The sequence below is a fragment of the Aplysia californica genome, unplaced genomic scaffold, assembly GCF_000002075.1.
Source record: "Aplysia californica isolate F4 #8 unplaced genomic scaffold, AplCal3.0 scaffold00403, whole genome shotgun sequence".
NCBI classification, from domain to species: domain Eukaryota; kingdom Metazoa; phylum Mollusca; class Gastropoda; order Aplysiida; family Aplysiidae; genus Aplysia; species Aplysia californica.
In genome coordinates, this window is record NW_004797673.1 from 567570 (window position 1) to 585812 (window position 18243).

The 18243-nt window shown below is 37.3% G+C and overlaps 1 protein-coding gene across 1 annotated transcript in view; it reads right to left on the bottom strand.

The window, feature by feature from the left end:
- Window positions 1–2817: 2817 nt before the first annotated feature.
- LOC101861141 overlaps window positions 2818–18243 on the bottom strand; it is a 20461-nt gene continuing 5035 nt past the window's right edge. The window contains exons 3-6 of the mRNA XM_005104081.3: window positions 8533–8596; window positions 7309–7359; window positions 5456–5650; window positions 2818–4098 (exon numbers count right to left, since the gene is read on the bottom strand). Coding sequence (XP_005104138.1) covers window positions 3848–4098; window positions 5456–5650; window positions 7309–7359; window positions 8533–8596 — 561 coding nt within the window. The 3' untranslated portion in view covers window positions 2818–3847. The remainder of the gene's footprint in view (window positions 4099–5455; window positions 5651–7308; window positions 7360–8532; window positions 8597–18243) is intronic.

Consider the following 18243-nt stretch of genomic DNA (forward strand, 5'->3'; position numbering starts at 1 on the left):
GGTACCACACATATTTTTAAAGCTTTTAAATTCAAGAAACACCCCAAGTACCTACACCGCAGACGCGCATCATACCCTTTAGGCTACCTATGGGCATTTACTCTCTGATTGTATCAATCTAGGATAAAAAGGACGATCGACCTCACTTCTTTGGGAAAATATTTTGTTTTTGCCTTATCCCAACTTTTCACCTGCTTTTTTTTTTTCTTTCATTTTTGCCCCAAGCTGTTGGGCAGAAAACGGTAAATAAAATGTTCAGGGAAATGATAACGGTTTTTTAAATTTAAAAATAGTATTTTCCTTTAACCTAATCTGTGACCAATGCTCGCTGTGAATTAAAACGTAAGTTAGATACCGATTAACATTTTCATTATTGATATTTCTTCAATATCTAAAACCGAAACTGCATTTTTTTTTGTTATAACGGTTATTGTAATATTATTAGCTGATTAATTAGTCCCAGTTTTTTCGAATCATAAATATTTAACGGTCTAGGTTGATTTCAATAATAATATAATTCCAATAAATGTCAAGTACTTTCTTGTCGTTGTCTGCGTACAAAGTACACCGTTGTATTTGATACATGTAATATTATGGGTATATGGCTTGGAATAAGAAGTGTCCTTGTCACCAAGGGGTCGTCGGATAGAAAGTTACAAAACAGGTTCAAGATCTGTGTAGAGGAGGATAGTGAACATAATAATAGCAGTCATAATGACCATGATAGCTAGCAATTATGAAAATAATAGCAATCATGATATAAAAGCCTGATAGATAAAGATAGTAATAATAATAATGAGAAAAATATTAATAATATTACTTATAATGATAATGTTAAAATAATGAAAATAATAATAATAAAAATAATGACAATAATAATAATTTTAAAAAATAGAATAATAATAATAATAATAATAATAATAATATTAATAATAATAATAATAATAATAATAATAATAATAATAATGATAAAGAGTCAGAATATTGTATTAATTTAGCCATAACAGTAATGATAATAATAACAACAGTAATGATAATAATAATAATAATAATAATAATAATAATTTATACATTATAATTACTTTTCTATTATTATTATTATCATTGTTATTATAATTATTAACATTATTACTACTATTATAATTAATATTATTATTATCTTTATTCTTCTTATTTATTGTGGAAAGTATAATAATGACAGTAATGACAATACTGGCAATCATAACAATAGCAACAGAAACGGTGAAGAAAAATAATAATTTTTGCTTTATTAGTAATAACATTATTGTCCCGTACTTCATCCTAATTTCCAAAGAAAATTATAATATTATTATATTACGTCGATTTTTTCCCTGCCCATTTCGCAGTTACTTACCTTGGACATAATCTCAAGTCAAAATAGAAAAAAAACAACGTTTCCTTCTTCCTCCCCCTTCAAAAACTTAACTCCTCTGCTCACCCCCAACCCATCCCCCAATCCCCTGCCCACAATACTATTCCATTCCTCCCCGTAAAGCTCTGACCTTCTGCACAAACATGTGCAAAGAGGACGACACACACAGGCATACACACATTCGCGAACACAAAAGCACACACACACAATGAATCTGATATTTTAGCTTACACTCACACACACACACAAACATGAACGCTTACACACACACACACACACACACACACACACACACACACACACACACACACACACACACACACGTGTGTGTATATGCTTCCTAATCTTCTTAACCACTCTCAAATAAACATGGTACATGTATACGTATAAACGAGAATACACACAAACAGTACTTCTGGGGATTCAGTGACACACTCAGATCATGAGAAAGTCAACAAGCCGATTACAAGAGTATACCGTCTAGCTTTCTCTACCTATCCGATCTTCCAGACCGTTCGTCAGCAAATCAAGGTTTTGTGGCATTCAGCAATAATAGTCCTTATTATGTGTAATAAAGAGGACACAGGGTGTTTGAGAACTAATTTGATCCTGCTTTTACTTTGTACATTGTCGTTTTCAGGTAAATGATAAGAGATAGCTTTTGTATAGCACAAATCTCCTGTCAACAGCAAGCTCTGTGCGCTTCACAATCTATACATAATCATATTATCTTAAGTTATGTGACTGAAAGTAGCCGTCCGAGACTGAAAAGGACAATAGGGAAAGGGCAGGCACTGACAGAGAATGAGAGAGACGGAGAGAGAGAGAGAGAGAGAGAGAGAGAGAGAGAGAGAGAGAGAGAGAGAGAGAGAGAGAGAGAGAGAGAGTCAGAGAGAGAGAGAGGGAGAGAGAGAGATAGATAGATAGAGAGAGAGAGAACAAGAAGAAAAATAATAATTATGCGTGGAGTACTGTCATTATGCAAAGACAATATATTAAAAAATTACTATTATGCATTAAACAAAATAACGAACCGTGCTAGGAAGTTTTGAAAAAGATTGGCGTGCATCTCAAACACGTTAGGCTACTTAATTTCTGTTTCCGGGTCATCTAGGTACCTACATGAGGGTCTGATTTGGGTTGTATATCAGGAAATGGTGAATAAATGTGTTGAAACATACGTCTTACTAGAACTTTTTGTGATGGGGTGATTTGATGTTTTGAAATCATCCAGAACCAACTTGCTCTTGAATTCAAGTATCAAATTATAATATGAAATATTAATCGTTGTTCCCCCCCCCCCCCCCACATCCTTTGCCTCTATTTTCCTCCTCCTTATCCTTCTTCTTCTTCTTCTTCTTCTTCTTCTTCTTCTTCTTCTTCTTCTTCTTCTTCTTCTTCTTCTTCTTCTTTTTCTTCTTCTTCTTCTTCTTCTTCTTCTTCTTCTTTTTCTTCTTCTTCTTCTTTTTCTTCTTTTTCTTCTTCTTCTTCCCTCGCCTTTTCCAGCTCCCTCTCTGCCCCCTTTCCCCCTCAAATCTGTGCTTTCTTCCACATCCTATTTCAAATAATGATAATAATATATTACTACACATTTAAGATAATTTGACTGTATACAAATGACACTCCTCTGCGTGTATAATGTGTCCAAAATATCAAACCTAAATCAATGTCATTGATGTAAACTTAGTAAAGCGTTGTGGTTACCCTTTGCTTTCCCCAAGAGCAGTGTTCACCACAAGGAACAACAATAGCTGCCCACAGAAGCCGCCAGAACTTTTGATCAGAGACAGTTTAAGTTTTAGTTTTAATAGAGGTTTTACGGTGCTCGCAACTGCATAAGGTGATATGAACGCCAAGGGGTGGATGTCAACTTCTCTATCTTCCACAGGACAAAGTCAGCGAGAGACAGTAGCGCACATGTACTTCTAGATTGATGCTTGCCTACCTTGGCGTCATCGCCCACTAGAGAACGATTTTGTAATAAAACTTAGGTGAGCGGGAGAGGGGGGGGGTCACCCGAATAGTGACGTGTGTCATTTAACTTGATGCCCTACCTGAAATGCATAATATGTACGAGTAAGTCGGTGGTACGAAAACTGTAGCCTCTGAAAAGTAGTAAAAAAAAGCGCGCTGTTAAAAAAAAGGGTTGAGCAGCACTGTGCTAGATCATCCCATGGCTTTCTTACAGCACCGTAGACCACATTGAATAATTAGATTTGATCTTGATATAACGACAAACTATCCAAGAAAACAACATAATGTACAAACGACCACTTACTGATCCCACTCTTGTGCTTTCAATTTATTATAATAACACTTTTTTAAAAATGCACCTGTCTAGGTCACTTTTCTCCTCGCTCCTCGACAATAGGCGAATATCTTGAACAATTCTGACAGTAGTTGTTTATTCCTTTCTTTTTTGTTTGTTCATGTTTTTAAGTGTCCTCGGATGTTTCAGAAGCTCTCATTGTGACGCTGTTTCCACAGGTAAAACGGCGACTCCTCGTGGCCGAACTCGTCTTGTTGGAAGGCGGACACTTGGGTGGATTCGGAGACGGTGTTGACACAGAACAGTCGGAAGAAAAGCGCGAACAAGATCCAATCAGCACCCAAGATACAGAAGCCGAACACCGGGACCCACTGGTCAGTACAGAGGCGGTCAAGGCTGGTCACTCTTGAGGCGCTGACAAGAATGTAGATTGTGGCTGTGTTTGGAAAAAAAGGGGTGAGGGTAGACGAAGGAGAAAGGTGTTGTATCAATTAATACATTAGCGATGAAGTTGTTTTGACTTTGCCCCCCTCCTCCACTTCCTAATCCTCCCCCTTCTCCCTCTTTTTATTCCCTTCCTCACCGTCCTCCTCATAATTTTAAACATTTGTACAACGCACTTCCATAAAGTACAATGCTCTTTGCGCTTTTGCAAAACTTCCAAGTAGCTTGTGTTTTCTTCTTCTTCTTCTTCTTCTTCTTCTTCTTCTTCTTCTTCTTCTTCTTCTTTTTCTTCTTCCTCTTCTTCTTCTTCTTCTTTTTCTTCTTCTTCTTCATTCTCTCCGCTCTACCCCCTTTTCTTCTAATCCCTTTCCTTTTCCTTTCACATTTTCTACACTCAAATATCACTACCAAGTCTCTTGGCTTATAACAAACTTTTCTTTAAAAGGCACAGCAGTCACTTTGAAACTAGCTAATCCTGAGCACCATAAATTTCTAATCCTGGACCGTGCATTATCATGGCTGCCACTATTACTCTTAAACAAAAAGCAAACAGACAAAGAACCACGCAAATACAAAATATAACAAAAACTCCGTGAAATATGTGCATTATTGTAGGCCGTGTCATTTCCTCAAAATAAATTATGTACCATCAGGCTCGCTACAGCCGAGGGCGTGTTACACCTCCCCCCTTTGAATTTCATTTTTGAGTCAAACGATGCGTTCCAAAGTGTACCGGTAATAAGTCAGAGAATATAATTATGATGATACAAGTCAATGGTGAAATTAGATGCGCTGTATGGGAAACGAATGCGTAAAAAAAAAAAAAAAAAACAACCCCAGAGCAAGCTATTTTTCAATAATCGTTTCTTTTTTAAAACTTTTTTTTGTATTTCACCTTTTTACATGCATCTAACATAATTTATTAAATGATCGGATCCATGTATGCCATTGAGCAATGCAAACCACAAAATGTAGCCTACTAAAAATGAAGAGGTTCAATATCTTGGAATCTAATGAAAAATCATTTTAACTTTGCTACCATTGTTACTACTGTTTTCAGTACCATAATACATGTACAATGAGTTGTCATATTATGCAAAGAATATATCCGAACCTGCTCTAACCTCCACCTATCACAGAATGCTTCCCTGATCAGCCCTTGCCTTTTTCATACCGTAATGACACCGCCCAATATCTAATAATTTTTATTATTATGTATAAATTCATATGATGCGCGCAACAGTATTTGTATAATTTTTTTTTTTATTGTACTTAAACTTTCACACATAAAACACACGCAAAAAAAACACACACAAAAAAAAAACACCACCAAGACAAAATCAACGTACCAGCAATCATCAGGGCTATAGATACGATGAAGAGTTTTCCTAACAAGTCCCAAAAATCCTCCAAGTCACGTGACTTCTTGTAGAAGGAAGCGAGCACAGCGATGCAAGCTGGGATCAGAGCCAAGATCCCGCCAATGATGAGGTAGTACGGCAAGAGACTGAAGCCCAGACATCCTCCATCAACGTACAAGGAACCTAAGCGGGAAATGTATTTAAATATTGATATTATTATATTATATAATATATGTGAGGCAGCGTGGTGGAATCAGGCTCTCGTCAAATTTTGGGCAAGTAGAGTTATTGGTATCATCTTAAAGCTTGTTCACTTGTCCTTATTTGGATGAAAAAAATATCCATTGATCTTGAATACAAATCGAGATATTTGCGAAAGAAGGAGGTGGAGATCACCTGTTTTCAGAGGTAAAATTAGTGAGAAAATGGCCGCCAAAGATTAGTTATTTCCTTAGCTTAAGAGTCTGTTGTAACTGAAAATGTATATTTTTGTGCCTTTAATCAAAGCTTTTCAGAAAAATCCACAGAAAAATGAGCTCTTTAATGGGCATGAACGGTGTTGAGCTAAAAAAACAAAAGTTTGATAAAAATGGACAAACCTGCAGAAAAATGCAAGTTTCTTCACTTTGATTATTTTAACGAGAGCCTGATTCCACCACGCTGCCTCACATATAACATAATATGAGGAGTGACAAATACCATTAGAGAAATGATACTTTAAAGTTACAGGCTTTGTAAAGGACTAGTTGTGAAGGCAGGTAACTCTCCAGTGCCTCTCGCAGCTATAAATGGGGAATTTGATTTGTAACTTTAAATCGTCTTTTTTGTTTGTTTCAGTTGAGGTTTTACTGCGCTCGTAACTGCATAAGGTCATATTGAGGTGTAGATGTCAACAGAAAAGTCCTTACAGGGAATCAGACTTACTCTGCTCACCTCTCTAGCTACAACAGCACAAGGTCTGCTTTGTCTAAGAAGGCACCCCGGAAATACCAGGTCACAAGAGTGTGACAAACATACAAAAGAAGTAGAGGAAGAAATGACGATAGTACGGATTAGGAAAGAAAAAGCAGCAGTTCCATGTTGCAGTTTAGGCCCAGTTAAGAGCATGACATCGATGAATCAACCCAATTACAATTCTACTGTGCATAAGAACAGGTTAAAGTCACCTCTTTGGGAATGGCCTAAAGATACTTTAGTCAGTAGCACCGCTCCGGGGGGGGGGGGGTAATCCTCTTTTCGAGATAGATAAAACTAAATATTGCATTTACATGTGTTTTACCAAAGGGGGAAGTTGAAAAGAAAGTCGTATATTAAGGTGGGCGTGGCCAACTGTTCACATAACGGACATGATCACATAGACGAGTATCAGATTGGGTTAAATGACTTGGCTATAACACTTTACTGTGTTTCTATAATCAACGAGAAAAGACGAAAGAAGCAAAACCAGAATAATAAGTGAAAGTGAAAGGTCTTAATATATATATATATATATATATATATATATATATATATATATATATATATATTTAATGTTGCGTTTACATTAAATCAAGTAGGACATGACCTCAGAAGACATACACAAAAACACTCTGAATTACCAACATGGTTGTTTTAGGCTCTTTTTTTTGGGGGGGGGGATATGGAGTTTTTTATCACATCTTAAATCGTGTTCGTTATTCTTGTTTAAGAACAAAAACATCCATTTACCTTCAACAGCAACTGAGATGTTGGACTTTGGGATCGCCTGATGTCACAAGCAGAATTAGTTTTTAAAAAACGGACAAGCATCGTTTCGACGAGAGCCTGGTTTCACCACATTGACACACAAAACACGTACTCACCTACGACGATTTTCGTGACACTTGCTGCTGTGAGCAAACCGAGCCAGGTGGCTGCGGAAACAAAGAAAAAGGAAATTTTAACTCAATAAGGACGCACATTCTGCTTAATCGACAACGTTTGAAGACGTGCTGTTTTGTGGCATGTAATTGGAGAATATCTTCTTTATTCATTCTGATTTTTTGATTCTGTGTTTCTGTATCTTAAGCTTAAAGAGGTAGGCAACAATACGCACACAGTGAAGTATGCAAATGAATGCTTCTGAATTGTTTTTGATTTTTTGAACGTGCCACAACATGCCCTTTGTCCCTCTGCTGATTGAACTTCTGGAGTCTATTTCATGCTCAAAGCATTGAGGAGAGACCTCTATTCTCCTTTCTCACTTTCTCCCATTTTTCTAATGTATGATAATGGTTTTTATTAATCTGTGAATTCGTATGCCTGTGCTGTAGTGGTTAGGCGCTTCCCTGTCTCACTCCGAAGATCCAATCAAGTTCGATTCGCATTCTGGAAAAAAACATTTTTAGCACCTATGTCTTTCTGCAAGGACATTGTATCTCTCACAGCATGGGTTGGCCCAGACAGGTGGGGGTCGAAGCCTGTCTCCTAAATGATTATCTAAATAGTGTCTATAGGGTGTAAAAACTTCTATTTTTATAGTTGGAAGCATTGATTTGGATTTTAACATTTCCACCATTGTAGGTAATATAAATAGGATTGTTTGAGGGCTCTGTAATGTAGTTTCCTCCTACTTGCCTATCAAACGTCTACCATACGCACCCCTCCCCCTCCCTCCACTCCCTTTTCTTTGTACGTTACTGTCCAGTAAAACCTCTAATATGACCTACAATTTTGCGAGTGCTATAATACTAAACAAATCTAGACTAAACTAGACTAAACTAAACTAAACTAAATTAAGCTGAACTAAACTAAACTAAACTAGATTAAACTAAACTAAACTAAACTAAACTAAATTAAGCTGAACCAAACTAAACTAAACTAGACTAAACTAAACTAAACTAAACTAAACTAAACTAAACTAAACTAAACTAAACTAAACTAAGCTGAACTAAACTAAACTAAACTAAACTAAACTAAACTAAACTAATCTAACGTGATATACGTTATGGGGCCATTGCTCGATTTCACCAATTCTACCTTCTTCGCTGCTTGTCATGTTTAATTGTCTTTTGTTTCGTTTTCTCGAAAAGTATTTTTACACTTACCTGTCGCGATTTTGTTGGCATTACTTGCAGTTTTCTTCCTCTCCAAAGAAGGTAATTCATGAATCTTAGAAAGAGAGGAAATGGAAGTGTCATGGTTATTATGACTGCACCATATACATGTATAACATTAAATATAACATCGACCGGCTATTCAGATGTGGTAAGCCCAAAATTTTTACTTTTCTTGATTTGCATTTCCTTACTCTGTATTCGTGGTTGCCTACTTGTGAATTAACAATATTTGGCCGATCTGCAATTTAAAAATAATTCAGGTGTTGAAAAATGCAAGAAATAAATCAAGCACCACGTAAGTACAATTTGTAAATGAATAATTGAAGCATTTTTCTCTCTCGTGAAAAAACGGGATTTCTGGGCTGAGGACATCGAACACCTGTCCTTCCAAAGTGCGATACCGTGTCTCTATTGAAGCACCCCACCCCACCCCAACTCCTTCATATTTCCTTCTTTTGATGTATTTTCCGCAAAGCTATAAGTGTTCTACGTCCAAGACCGAACAAAAGTTATCATAATATAATAATATGTCTTAAGCGCGACAGAAACTGACTTGGCAATATTCCTTTTTTCTGTTCGCCTGCCTGCCCGTCTGTCTGTCCTCATTCTACGTCATTCTCTCTCTCTCTCTCTCTCTCTCTCTCTCTCTATCTCTCTCTCTCTCTCTCTCTCTCTCTCTCTCTCTCTCTCTCTGTGTGTGTGTGTGTGTGTGTGTGTGTGTGTGTGTGTGTGTGTGTGTGTGTGTGAGAGAGAGAGAGAGAGTGTCTTCCTTTCTCTTCTTTTCTTTAATTTTTGGTCTTTCCTGCAATTTTTGATGTTTTTCTATCAAATTTGTTCCCAGTCGCTGTCTGTTTTCGTTTGTTCTGTATCCCCCCTTCCCCCTCCATTTCTAACACTTTCCAAAAGTACAGTGTCTTGAGCACTTTTATTCCAATGCAAGTTTGCTCAACGAAACTGCACACTGAAGCAGTTGTTTTAGGGTAGGGTAGGGTAGGGTAGAGAATGGTAGGGTAGGGTATTGTAGGGAAAGGTTAGGGTAGGGTACTGTACGGTACGGTATGGCAAGGTACGGTATGGAATGGTATGGCATGGAGGCCTTATTAATCTGTAGTGACAGTCATAAATGGAGAATTTAAAGCACTAAACTGACACAATGTTAATGATAAAACCTGGAGTAAACAGAAGGATACACGAGGCTCGGAGTCTGGACGATACAGGTTAATATTTGCAAGTCAAAATCGGCAAATATCTCTAAAAAGGACAAGTTTTCAATCGTGACTATTCCCTGTAATAAGCTATGGGTTTCAAACCTGGCCAATTATCAGAAATATCATAACTGAAAGCACAAAAAGCAATTGAAAGAATGATGCTGAGCTTGAGATTGCAAGATTAAATATGCACATAAAAAATCCAAAAGTAGAAAACATGAGGTGAAAAAACCCTGCAAATTTAGACTCCAACAATTAATAGGAATGGACGGGTCACTCAAATTGGTAGAAGGAAAGATAACAAATGAACAAAAAGATGCAGTGTATGAAGAGCAAGAACAAGAACCGATCAAGAGGAAGACCAGAAAAAGATAGCAAGATGATATTAGAGAGCGGACATGTACAACCTGGACACGGAGAACAGCTAGTAGGACAGAGTGGAGACATTGTTTGAGAGCTACATCCTGAAGTGGACAGATAACGCTTCGATAGAAAGAAAGAACGTACTTTGACTTTGCCTATCAGACAAACTCAATAATTTGGAAAAGGGAACAGTGTCCCTCCACAAAGACAGAAATACTGGACAAAACAGATTTTAAAACGTTTTCTTTTTGTTTGTTTGTTTGCTTTACCCTGCAGCAGTTTGAATTTTATAAAATGCCTTCCAATTCAAAATAGCTCCTTATCAGAATCAAGATCTTAAATTTAGTTTTCAAGCTGCCATTTAAGAAATCGTACTGCTATAAAATCTTACAGTCCGCATTTTGTATCCCTGTCGTATAAACTTATATCTGGTGCTCTTCTCCATCTTGCCGGGATGAAAGTCGTGCGTCTATGCCGTAGCAGTTATGTACTTCATACTATACTTCATTATCTTGCGCAGGAGATCCGAGTTCGATTCCAGGGTGGAAGTAAACACACATAAATATCTCAACCATACGAATAGTCATTGGACGGGCGCACCAAATTAAATCCCACACCGCTGACAATGGCTGATTGGCTTGTACTAACGGTGTTATTAAAAAACAATAATGTACCCGTTGATTTTTGCTTTAAACAGGTTTTCATGACAGGCAATTATAGTGTAGCGGATTATACAAGCTATTTGCCGTCGTAGGCAAGAGATACCAGATCGATTCCTGGGTTGAGAGAATGTTTATGGAGCATCTCGGTCTTTCTTCTGGATTTGTGTATCCCTTTTAGTCCTGACAGGCATGGTTGAAGCCTGCTTCCTAGAATGATCTAAACGTGTCGATTGGGGGGGGGGGGGTGATAGCACACATCGTTACATTGGAATTACAAAGTTCTATCTGCACAGTACTAGGTTTTGAGAAATTTGACATCAAAGATTTGGAGTTCGAAATCATGTCAAGCTTTTTCGATTGCAATTCTTTTAATATCTTGATAATGACTCCGAATAAACTTACAATTTTTATTGAGCAGATAGAACATTTTATTTCAGACCTCAGGGTTTTAGCAACTGAAAACGGCCCAAAAGGGTCAGATAGAACTTTGTAATTCTGAGGTAGCGATACGTAAAAGAAGTAATTAGACGGACATACAAGATTATATTATTCTCACACCCACCAGACAATGACTCAATAGCTCGTTAAAATGATGGCATTGATGAAAATGTATACCCGTTGGTTCCAGCTTAAACAGGGTTTTATGAGCCCAAAAGTAGGGCAACCTCACCTCCGGCAAAGGGGGCAGTGGTCTGAGTTTTGGCCACAGCACTCGAGGAGACAGAGTATCCAAAGGATTCATCCCTCGGCGCTCCATGAAATTGAACCGCACTCGAGGGCGATCCTGGGCGGGTTTCTCAGACATCAGAGAATAAACAAGTGACCACTTTCCAAAATTGCACAGTACTCCCGAAGAGATCAGTAAAACGGAGACACTCGTCTTCTTATGCCTCGTATGCCTTCAGAACTTCCGAAACGACAAACGTCAGAGAACTAGCTTGATGTAATAAGTACGCCGATTAATTCTATTTTAAGGATTGGCGTTCAAGATGGAGGCGCTTCCAAGGCAACACGAGTGCTTACCCTTACAGGGCTGCTTTAATAATTCTTCAGGTAGAACATAATATCAATACTAAAAGCAAACTTGTTCTTGTCTATAGACATTGACATTCAGGTACTTAACCCCACACCCCAATCCCCATCCGCGTTCCCTTTCCCCTCTTGCTACATTTTTTTTCAAATACGAAAAAAGAGTACGAAATGATCACATTATGCAGGGCAGAAAAAAAACCCGACAGAGCTTTCCCATTTATATCTCATTCGTTCTTGTTATTTTGGGACAACCTTCGTCTGCTAAATGTTTCTTTTGATTCTTGTTCCCAATTACCGTAGTCGCTGGAGTCATCAAAATTCCATTTAGGCAAAAATCTGCATAGATTAAATGTCATTTCGTTTTTTCACGACCCGGGTACTTAAATCATGATCGGTAAAGGAATTGAAAAGGGCAGGAAAAACTGAAAAGAAATAAAGTGGAAATGGAAAAAGTAAAGTGATTTTACACTTTAAAAAAATAAATACGACAACGTAGCGTTAGTCAAAATGTCATGTTCCTGTTTGTGTTATTTGATCACCCCGATTATACAAACAGATCAGCTTTTCTCAATTGCACTTCTGATTTCTTCCCCAAGTTCTTTTAGACACGCTAAAGCTTTGTATACCGCAGGAAAAGAAATACAGAAACAGGTGTCATCGTATTTTCATTTTAAATACTTACACCCTTCCACTGACTATTGACGTCATCCAAAGTTGGTTACTTGTAAGACCAATACCCACTCCCACCACGTCGTGTTTTTTTTCAAAGCTCTTCAACCATTGAGCATAAGGACCGTTAGAAGATTGAACCTATATTATTGAACATACGTGGAAACACGATCGATCTGTCATTCTGACATTACCACCACTCACGCAGCTGATAACGTCAACCACTACCTGTACTACTGGTTCGATCTAATTCAAATAATTTTGACAAGAGATTTTGATATTTGGAGACAGATTCTAAGTACTATATTGTACTGGAACTCTCACGTATTTAAGGTTTCAACTTTGGGTCTTTGGTGTATGGTTACAATATCTATGGTACCGTTTCCCAATAATAATTATAAGTGAATACGAAAACATACCAAAACACCTCCACACAAACACACAAACACATGCACTCACGTCTTGGCAGATAGATAGATAGATAGATAGATAGATAGATAGATAGATAGATAGATAGATAGATAGATAGATAGATAGATAGATAGATACTACCATTATCCTCCACGGCCTCCATATACGTTGACAAATACAGTTGGATATACACGATATACAAAGGCGAAGGAGGCGGGATTAGGGCCCAGAACCATCGCCCTATACTTACTGAAGAACATGGAAAAGCCATAAGGACTTGGGAAAATATTGTCATTCTCCTTGTAATCTGTTGCTATTTTTAGCTTGACCTTTTCTCTAAATACGATTCCGACAATTTGATCGGTACGGAAAGCAAATTGCAAGATAGTCCTGGAATGTTTTGTTCTTGGGTTTTTTATATTTCTTTATTATTTTTTCTCTCAATGTACCAATTATTATGTATTATAATAATATACGTATTTTAAAAAAAAATTTAAAAAAAAAATATATATATTATATATTTATATAACATATTATTATATTTTTCCTCTTAGGTTTGACTACCTTCATGGGGTTTCACTGATTTTGAGGCAGACGTCATTTAGTTTTCAAGGCTGCCCTCCTGTTGTGCAAAGTCATGTGAAGCTAAGGACGTTTATATTCTGAGTTACCTCCTCTTATATGATCTGTTGCTGTTGAATGAGCGATTAAACACAAACTGTTCAAAATGCCAAGTACCAAGGTGAAAAGGTTATTAATACTTCCTAGTACAAAAGTTAACAGCTTTCGCTTTGCTCTGAACGATAGAATCGTACATTCAATACATTATGTGTGTCATCATAGTTAAATAAGGCTTTCGTCAAAGTAATAAAATCGAAGAAATCGTCATTTTCCCGCCTGTTTGGTAATTTGTATTGATTCCCCCCTCCCCCCCCCTCCCTTTTTTTTTGTTGCTCAATACCTTTTACGTCCATGTGAAACACCTGCCTGTGTTAATGGTATTGAAAAACGTTGATTAGAGGCATAGAAAGAAGTAAATTTGCAGCTCCTTAGTACCCTCAAGCTTTGAAAGTTACCAAACTCTGGCGGCCATTTTCTCGCTGATTTTACCTCTGAATCCAAGCGATCTCATCTCCTTCAATCAGAAATGTCCCAACTTTTGTTTTATACAGATAATTACTTTTTTTGTATCAAAAGCCAGACAAATGAACAAGCTTTAAGCTGATAGACGATAACTTCATATGTCTAAAAATTGACGAGCACCTGTGACTACAATACCGTGACACAAAGTTATACGTGCTGCGGTGCAGTAGAATACTTTACATACGTCAAACTCTCCGAAGCGAAAAGTACTCTTACAGGACACCTTTCTAAGTAAAGTTCACTTTAATACATATCGGAATTGTGGACAGATCCAACGTTTTGTTCACTTGAATAACGTAAGGTAGTGAAAACGTACAACACAGAAAATAGCGTTTAACCCTATCCGTACGTCGTGTTTTGCTATCTTACCCATACGACGTGGGGAACTCTGTGCCACCACTTAACAAAAAGGAAATGTATTTGTTAATCTGATCCGTACGCTTTGCATAACAGTCTGTCAAAGCGACTTTTTGAAAAATACTGAAGGTTTCAAAGAGATCTTTGTACTAGAAGTATTCAAAAATGTGAAAAATACAACCCCGGGGGAACAAAACAGGGTTAAAGTCAAGACGTCCATATATGTGCCAACCAAATATTTACGTCTATTTTAGGTTATTCTAAGTACAATTAGCATTTCTATGTATAAGTTCTCATATGAAGCAATTCTAGTTTAAAAAATGTGAATATGGGGTTGCATTATTATTCACTGATCATCGCGATCTAAAATTGTTCTATGAATTCCGCTTCTTTGGTCCTAAATCTTGTGAAGATGGCATTTGTTAGATTTGGGAATAGGTCAAGAAAACATAAGATTAACATGTTTTTACGCTGACTTCGAGGTTGTTTTTAATTAGAAACCATATAAAAGATACAGAAATTCATAAACCTCTATTTGTTCAAGATGACTCCTCGTTGACTTCAATTTTTAAAATTATCTCGAAAACACCCTCTGCGAAAACTTTTTTTCCTCTGCCGCCTTACATAATAATATTTTCTTTTACCTGTCATTATTTTCTGAAATATGTTTTTATGCAAATGGCTGATCAGATGTTCGTTTTATTTTATAACTTTTGACCAGATGCTTATGTAGCGCTGATACTTTATAGTTCAAAAAGTCAATCCTCACAAAAACAAAAACGCGCGGCGCTGCCTAAAAGCGATTAAAGCTCGTATTCCAAACTATCTCTATTTTTTCTTTTAAATGCATTACTATCACAAAGACAGAAAAATAAAAGAAGATAAAGTACTAAGAAAAATAAATATAGAAACATCAAAACTCCATGACTTAATTAAACTACTCGTACATTTCAACTCCTTTGAGCATATCAAACACCATTATTCATACGAGACTCATAGTATTTTTATACTTGAAGCAAAGATAGAAGGCAAGAAAGGGGGAGACCTAACTTAAGATGGAAAGCAGGCATAGAAACTTGGCTTAGAGCCAAAATAGCTCAGGCACACAGAATGGCAAGACACGGACTGTAGAATACTTAGAAGCAAGGTCTAACTACGGGAAAAGCTAGGATGAATAAAAAGAACTATTTTTTTTTATAGTAGAGGGTTTTACGGCGCTCGCAACTGCATAAGGTCATGTGAGCGCCAAAGGATGGGTGTCAACAGAGAAGTCTTTACAGGGAATCAGACTTAGACTGCTCACCTCTCTAGCTTCAACAGCACACGTCTGCTTCGACTATCAAGGCACCCCAAAATAGCAGGTCTCAAGAGAATGACAAACATACAAAAGAAGTAGAGAAAAATGACAATAGTAAGGATCAGGGGAAAAAAGCAGCAGTTCCCTGTTGTAGACCAGGCACAGTTATGAGCGTGACATGAGTCAGCCCATTTACAATTCTGCTATGCTTGAACGAGAAATGTCCCCCTTTTGGGAATGGCCTAAAGACACTGTAGAAGAGATCTCTGCCGGTTCTCGTCAGTTTTAGTTCATTCAATAAGAAGTAAATGAGGAAAAGTCAACTCAGTAAATAAAATTTGTTGTCATCTATTGATCTGTTAAAAGTTTCATCCATTTTGTTTTGTGGCTGTCGTGGTCAAGAGGTGCGGTGTTTGACATGTAGTAGAAATATCACTGGATCAAAACCTGTTATCGTCGAAGTGATTTTTTTCTAAACACTACTCTCCTTTGTCCTCTCTTCCTCTTTTTTTAAATTTTATCAACCTTCCTCTTGCCCCCCCCCCCAAATCACACCTCGTCACGCCTCTATACTCCCTTTTCATTTACTTCTGTCCCTTCTACTGCCACTCCCGACTCCCCATTGCTGTCTTTCAGCCGCACCCGTGACCTTATGGTAGATCAGATCGAACACCTAGCTTTCTCGATAAAAGTTCAAAGTAATCTCGGTGGTCCCGATTGGATTGCAAGTTGCACGCGCTAAAGATTCCATGGTGGTCCTGAAAACCTATAAAGCTAGGATTCAGCTGCCACCCGGGTAAAATTCGACACTGATTCCTAACGAAAAACTAAAATGACTCCAAACAGTTATGTTACGTAACATATATAAGAATACCTTTGAAATTTGAATATGGCTTCCTGAAGGTAAGAGGGCTTACGCAATAGAAACAAGGTCACACACACACACACACACACATATATATATATATATATATATATATATATATATATATACACACATTATTTAGTACTCTAGGTTGAAGAAACATCAGTTGGCTACCCCTGTGATCTAGCAAGGGAAGGCAAAGAAGAAAGAAGATCCGTTCTATTTTGCTAGACAGCTTATTGAATCCTCATAAAGTGAGTAAAGGAGACGATTTTAAGCTAATGGTACAACATAACGAATTGAACCTCATAATTTGTTTTAATGCTGCACAAACAATCTTAGTTTGCTTCAATACCACAAGCAAATACACGCAGATAGCAGAAGAGTAATATGTAGACCCACATATTCATCCGTCCTCCTCACCTCACTCACCCATCAATTCAGCTCCACCCCTCATGATCACTGTTTTTCTTTAAACAAAAGAATGTCTCGTGTGGATATTCAAACCTCTATCCACAAACCTGCTGCTGTTCATTAAAGCGACTTTTCCGTATCTGTCTATTTCTCTTTCTTTTGTTCTCTTTTCTTTTTCTTTCTCGCTTTTTTTTCTTTCTTTCTTTCTCTCTTTCTTTTTTCTGTCTGTCTGTCTTTCTTTCTTTCTTTTCTTTTTTTTTCTTTTTTCTTTCTTTCTTTTTCTTTTTTCTTTCTTTCTTTTTTTCTTTGTTTCTTTGTTTCTTTCTTTGTTTCATTCATTCTTTCTCCCCCCCACCCCCACTTTGGAATGTCTTCTTTACTAAAGCTGCAAATTTAAATGATGAGGTTTCAAAAGGGCGCTTGTGTCCACTGGAGAATAGCTTCATTAGAAGAAAGCATATCGTTGGCAAGCCCTGCAACTCTCCTCAGCACAAAAAAGCAGAATAATAGAGAAGAGAGAAGAAGGGGTGGGGGGATTCATTCTTTTACCGAGTGTACACTTTTAAGCATTTGTTCTTGCTTTTTTTGTTGGGGATCAGTTGGAATTTGAATTTTAACAAAATATTTTTCGAGAACAAAAAAGCAACAGGTGCCTTAATTTATTTTTTTAACTGCAGTCTTTTTTAAAATCTAAATTTTGGGCTTTATATACACGATGTGACAATTGGCAAACGTTCCACCACGTAAAAGAAATGTCCCAATAATCTAGATCTATACACAAACTGAGTCCTGGATACCCTTAAGTCGCCAGCTCGGATTTGAACCCCAACTTTGCGTTATTCAAGTATGAGAATTATAATTATTGTAACAGAGTTCTCCGCAGCAGGTGCTTTTTCTCACGCTCAGCTTTAAACAACGGCTGACAGGCTAAGACGACCTTCTTAAATGGGACTAACTCTTTCGACCTTCTTAAGCTGCGTTAATCGATAAATCAATAAACCGGAATCAATTTGTTTTGAAAACCCACATTTGGCCGCTGCAGGTCTTATGTAGAGCCCATATAGTCGGCGCGACACTACGGAGAGGGGAGGGAGATGGTGGACAAAGTAATAATATTATGTGCTGGAATGCGTCGGTTTGCGAGGGTTTTTTTGTGTTGTTGTTTTTTTGGTAGAAATGTCTGTGCAGGTGTGTGAATATTATGTGTGTATTTTTTTAGAGTGTGTCTGAGTGTATGTCTGTGTGTGTGTGTGTGTGTATGTGAGAGAGAGAGAGAGA